Source organism: Alosa sapidissima, chromosome 17, assembly GCF_018492685.1.
Source record: "Alosa sapidissima isolate fAloSap1 chromosome 17, fAloSap1.pri, whole genome shotgun sequence".
In the NCBI taxonomy this organism is placed as follows: Eukaryota; Metazoa; Chordata; class Actinopteri; order Clupeiformes; family Clupeidae; genus Alosa; species Alosa sapidissima.
This window is the reverse complement of record NC_055973.1, coordinates 1,559,611-1,565,610: the sequence shown is the minus strand read 5'-3', so window position 1 is coordinate 1,565,610 and position 6,000 is coordinate 1,559,611. Positions and strand designations below refer to the sequence as shown.

Below are 6,000 nucleotides of genomic sequence, written 5' to 3'. Positions count from 1 at the left end.
GTCCAGTAAATGAGACGGGGTGAAACAATCCGTGTGTCGACCACGGATGGCTCCGTGGTCCCGTCACAGAATTTCGGTTAGCTGCTAAGCAAAAGAAGGCTAGGCTATGGGATCATCAAAATGAATTATTATAACGACAGGACAATGCTGTAACTGTCAGGTTAACATCACTTAGGTATAGGCCCATGGTGAAAAAAAATCGACCCGAATAATTAAACAGTTACGTTTTCCAAATGAGAAAACAACGTCCATTGAGTGAACATTGCATGCGGTTGTTGAAACGGGATCTGTGGATCACAGAAAATGAGTGAGTTATATCCGTGGTCACATCACGGAATGAAATCTGTAGCCTACTCTGTCATTGAAACGGGCATCCGTGTGTGGACCACGGAAGATTAGTGTCATTGACTTGCGTTGGAGTTATATCCATGGTCGTATCACAGAAGTTTGGGTGATTCCGTGATGTTTACACGGATTTTGAGTTACGGGCCCGTGGACATTTCACGGATTTCTGTGAGAGCAGGTTGGCTTGACTTAACTTTCCTTTATGAAACTAAACAATGTAGGTGCCTGTAGGGAAATTCCTGTCAAGTGGCGGGTGAAGTTTTGGGCTATAAAGCCTTAAGAGAGCCAAAAATCATTTTTAACTGCAGCGGATCTTGAGAAAGTCATACATGCTTTTATTACTTCCAGACTGGACTATTGCAATGCCCTTATACTAGAATCAATTAATCATCACTCATCACACATCATCAAGATTACAGTTAGTACAAAACGCAGCTGCTAGACTTCTTACTGGGAAAATGAAACAAGAACATATCACTCCAGTACTGGTGGCCTTGCATTGGCTTTCTGTTAAATTTAGAATCCAGTTTAAAGTGGCATTGACTGTTTTTAAATCATTAAATGGGCAGTTTACACTCCATTACGACCACTAAGATTTGCATTCCACGCTCACCTGGGCACTCCCCGTTCCTGCACACAGAAAGGTGACCGTGCTTTCAGTATTCATGCACCACGCCTCTGGAACAGTCTACCACAAGACCTCAAATCAGCAAAATCTGTGACTGTTTATAAATCGCTGCTAAAAACCCATCTTTTCAGACTTGCTTTTAATAGCCACTGAGCCTGTGGAACTATGGATTGATGTCACTTGTATTTTGTCTACATGTTTTATGTCTGTCTCCTTTGTTTTGGTTGTATTGGAGGTGCCAGCTGTAGTTGTCACCTCACCGCGGTCTTTGAACGGTTCTGAGATTGCCCATTCGTGAATTGCATGTATCAAACCTGTTTGATATTAATGACACAGTTTTTAAACCATTGGGTTGCATTTGAATTATGCTTGTAAAACACTTTTATAAGATCTTGACATAAATGACAGTGTTCTCGTTTACAGAATGTTATGTCTTGGTTACAGGTTGTGAGTTTTCATTCTCAATACATAGTGACCATTATCAAAATGTGATACCACTGCTTGGTTGAATTTCCCATTGTCATGCATTCTTTAAAACGTGAAATAACCGTAGGTAATTTGCACACCAGTGAAGTGTGAAGTAGCTCCAGTATTTTTAGCTGTATCACACTTATAGGCTATATATTGTATATCAATTTGCCAAACTCGTTGTGAAGTTTAAATGAACTGTCACGTTGCATCAGAGTTGTAAAATACAGACATTTAGAACATAGCAACATTGTAGCATATGACAGAGGTGGCTTTTGGCTAGTTGCATGGCAGTAGGCTAAGTAGCCTATATTAGCGATGTTTCAAAGCTGAGATTCATCAGAATCCTGGGATATGCCCGCTTGACAACAGGAGAGATGGAACTAACGACTGGCCTTTGGCCATAGCAACCATCCATTTAAAATTAATAAAGGCAGTTTGTCATGCAAGTTGAGAAATGAGTAAGATGTAGTTCTACAAACAAGACAGTTTTAGCAATGAAAACATTTAAATTATAACAATAATGAACATAACGCAAGTTGCAACAGTGGTATAAGCAGGATAATGGACTCCACAGTGTTGGGTTCACTTACGAGGTGTAATGGCCCTCCGCTGGCGCGTCGGGGCCATTTTACCACCTCAAATGTGCATTTATTTCTGTGTGAACCGAACACCGTGTCATCCGTTATCCCTTACTTATAGGACAGTAGCAGCAGTGATGTCAGCAGACAATTATATTGCTCAGTTGATCAAACACATTTTATTATATTAATGAATCCAGTCATCAAGAACACTGTCCCAGTCCACAGGGAAGAAGTGGAATCAATAGGAAGCAGTCAGGCATGCTCATAGGAATATTGTTGGGCAGGTGCAGAGGGGGAGAGCTTGGGGTGAAGTTACAGCACATGAGAAGAAACAGAAAGTAACCAAATTTGGTTGTAAAGAAGAAGAGGAAGCTAAACAATCAGCAGTGGTATCAAGCAAAGTGTTATTGAGAGGAGGAAGATCAGCTGGATAGAACTATGGGCCATGGATGTGAACTGCATTAAATTAATTGTAGGAGTCATTTATTATATTCTTCCTACTCCACAAAGTATTCAGTCCGGTAATAAACTGACCAGGCTGGCTATGGTGTGTATGTACTGTAGCTACTCAGGGTTGCTGCACAATTATGTTTGCTTGAGAACAAGAGAGTTGAGTTTAACTCTTTTACAGTTTGTAACGGGGACAGTAGAATCTCTTTTGTGCAAGAGGGATAGAAATGTGAACATGAGGCAAATACAAGCAATACAGGAAGATGGGGCAAAGCACAGGACTGGTGGATATCAGAAGGCAACTTGTGATTCTTTTGAAACCAGACACGGCATATCCTGAGGGTGAGTGCATTACCTACTTTATTGAGCTAACTTTTGTCTTTGAGGATGCAATGGAAGGAACTATTTAAAGGAAGGAGTTAAAGCTATCTATGGCTTTTTGTCTTTCCAGTAGTGATGAGTCTGCAATGATATCAGACTGTTTTAGCCTTCATTAGACTGTAGACTAAAGTCAGTCTCCCTTTTCTTTCTCTGCACTACGCACAAATATGTTACATAAAACAGAACAAAGAAAGTGCAAAACAGATGCACTGTTTATTGTGTTTACAATAGCAATCGGCTGTGCACATCTCTGAATCAAATAATAATTGCAGCATTACCTTTGAGACAGCAGCTTCTTCATAAAGAATCTCCAGTCTTGAAGTTATGGTTTTACAGGAGGGAACTTTATAATCTGGCTTCACATACTCATCAACTATAGAAAACCCCCACCTTTGACAAAACTCTGCGTAGCATACTGGGTTAAAGAACATTGCAAGAGCTTTATTCTAGACCGAATGTTTGCGTTTTAAACTATTTAATATTAAACATGTAGAATTTCCTTAAGTTTTATGTTACAAAGTCTGCATTCAAAATATTTCCACACCTGACTTTTTTTTTTTCGACAGTCATGTGACTTTTTTTTTCTGATTGCTTCCCATGATTCCATGCATTGGATAACCGAATAGGGATATTAATATTTGAGTAATTCATTTTCGAACAGTTAACCTGTTCTTTGACTCTGTGTTAAGTTCACCCCTCTAACCTTAAGGACAACAAGTGTAATACCTTTCCTGTTTATGTTTGAAAAAAATGTTTATTTTGTATTTTATAGTGCATTGTCAGTGAAAACTGTATTAATAATTATTTGCTAAAATGTGTTAAGAATGAGAATTGCCATGGACTAAACTATTCCATTGCATCCTATTAGGATATCATTTAATAACTCCATGTAAGTAGAGTAGATTGGCATGGATAACTGCTCATTGTTCCAACTGCAGAAACTAAAGCTGTCTCTATGATGTCAGAACCCCATTTGAAAACTTAGAAGTTTAATGCAGTGTGAGGGTATCCTGATCTTATGTGTTCCTGTGCCTGCTTGTTGGCAGCACTTTCCTGCAGGAGGTGTGTTAGCAGTCTGGAGAGGCGTTGCCTAATGGCTCGTCCATACTCTATGTCCAGGCCTCCTTCAGTCTCAGCACACTCCTGCACTGCACTCTGTAGTTCCACCTGCAGTGGGAGTCCTGCCTTGGAACCGAGGACCGTGGGAGAAAACCAAGGTCTGAAGATCTTCTCACAGATCACCTATCAAAAGCAGAGAAAGGAATAAAGAAGGATGAGATACGACCAGACATGGAGGGTGACAGACTGAGAGCCCCAGGAAGGGGGAGGAAAATTACCCCCTGGGTCAGTTATCTCAAGCATAACCTTCATTTCATTATCAGCAATGCCATCATCAGCCATATTCCCATTACCCATTTGTTTGAAGGATGGCATGATGCTTGACCTCTCAGCCACAGCACAAAGCCTCTTTTGTTCTTAAAGGCAGACAGCATAATGGAGTGGAAAGGGTCAGTGGACTCATTAACTGAACTGAATCATGAACTGTGAGTGCTTTTCTGTCTGCTTCACTGGGGCTCTATGCACACATTTTATACGTAGACTTTGGTTCATCCAACCAACAATTAATTAGTTAGGCATTGTTAAGTAAATATGAAAATGATGCTACATTTTGTGTATGCTAATCTCTCTTCCTGTACCTGGTTGAATTTCATTTGTAAAATTTTAACATTTTAACAAATTTTAACATTTTAACATTTATTAAGTTTCCCCTCAGCTAATATGAATATACAATGATGGCAATGATGTTTTGTAATGAAGTAGTAGCACACCACTCTTGCCTAATGTTAGATGGTAAATCAAGAATTAATGTTTCTAAGTTCAACCAGTCTCCAATGTGGAGAGCACAGAGAAACACAACACACAACCTATATACTTAAACATTTCGGCAATCCTAGTAATCCTTTTAATCTACTCAATCAGTTGACATTTAGTGTGTTGAAAAGTTGCTGAGAACCCATACCCAGTTTGTTCCTATTTGGCTTTCTTGGCCAAGTTAATGTAGCTGACACTACAAAATAAAAACATATCTTTCTTGAAATGTGAACTGTAATGCATTTGCTTTGAAGACCACCTAACCATAAATCTGTCTATGTTTTGTTTTGTTTTGTGTTATATTTGTGTATATTACTGGGTCCACATCTGAATAATATGCAATTATAGCTTACCTGCAGGTTGCTGTTTTTGCGTTTTGAGTCACATTTTCTTTTGTGTGTGTCACACTTGGAGACACAGTCAAAGAAGTTACAGTCTCTGTCACTGGTGCAGTTCTGCTCTAATATATCCTGCATTTTTGGCTCAAAGAAAGCCATGTCCACATCTATAGCCACCACCTTCAAAAGAACACAGTTATAGAGGGTTCGTAAACAATAAAGAGCATTTGGGCCTGTGTCCACCAATCACGTTTTTTGCGCTGAGAGCACCTTCAACTTCATTTTCGGAGCGCTTCGGTCAAGTGTTTGTTGTTGCTAGATTATGGTTGTTGAGAGAGAAGTGACATTAACTGACCCAGCGCTGTTCTAAAAGTTGACCAGAATTAAACTTTCAGCACTCTGAGTTCTGCGGAAAAAAATGGTCAGCACCGAGGGATTTTTTTCCGCCGAGGGTGCTGAGCCCTGTGAATGTTGCACTTCATAGGATTTGTATAGCAAGTAGCCGCCGTCGGCGCAAAAAACGTGATTGGTGGACACAGGCACTCAAGGAGTTTTTCATCCAAAATTAGTAAGATAATAATAATAATAATATGTTTTATTTAAATAGCACCTTTCTCAGACTCAAGGTCACTTTACAAAGTCAACACAAACAGAGCAAGACAACATAAAAGTAAACCATCAAACAAACAAAAAGATATCATGCAAAAACCCTGAAGACACCCTTAGATAGTGTTTTTTGGTGATACTGTGGCTATGTAAATTTTGTGGGGTGTTCCAGCCTTGAGCACAGAATTACAGTAGCCTACAGAGTGCATATCTTAGATGGTTTGCAGGAACAACACGTGTTTATCTGTCTTCCACTTTAACAAAACTTGCCTATAAAAACATACTAGATACGGAAAATGTTTGCAGTTTAAAGTTTACATTTTTTAAA

The 6,000-nt window shown here is 39.4% G+C and overlaps 1 protein-coding gene across 2 annotated transcripts in view; it reads right to left on the bottom strand.

Annotated features, from left to right (window-relative positions):
• Positions 1–1,325: 1,325 nt before the first annotated feature.
• Positions 1,326–6,000, bottom strand: part of dipk1c (divergent protein kinase domain 1C) — a 28,048-nt gene continuing 23,373 nt past the window's right edge. Inside the window, exons 3-5 of one of the 2 annotated variants that reach the window (XM_042068044.1) lie at positions 5,082–5,246; positions 4,269–4,331; positions 1,326–4,098 (exon numbers count right to left, since the gene is read on the bottom strand). In XM_042068044.1, the coding sequence (XP_041923978.1) occupies positions 3,838–4,098; positions 4,269–4,331; positions 5,082–5,246 (489 nt within the window). In that variant the 3' untranslated portion in view covers positions 1,326–3,837. The remainder of the gene's footprint in view (positions 4,099–4,268; positions 4,332–5,081; positions 5,247–6,000) is intronic. The other variant, XM_042068045.1, reaches the window with a different exon arrangement.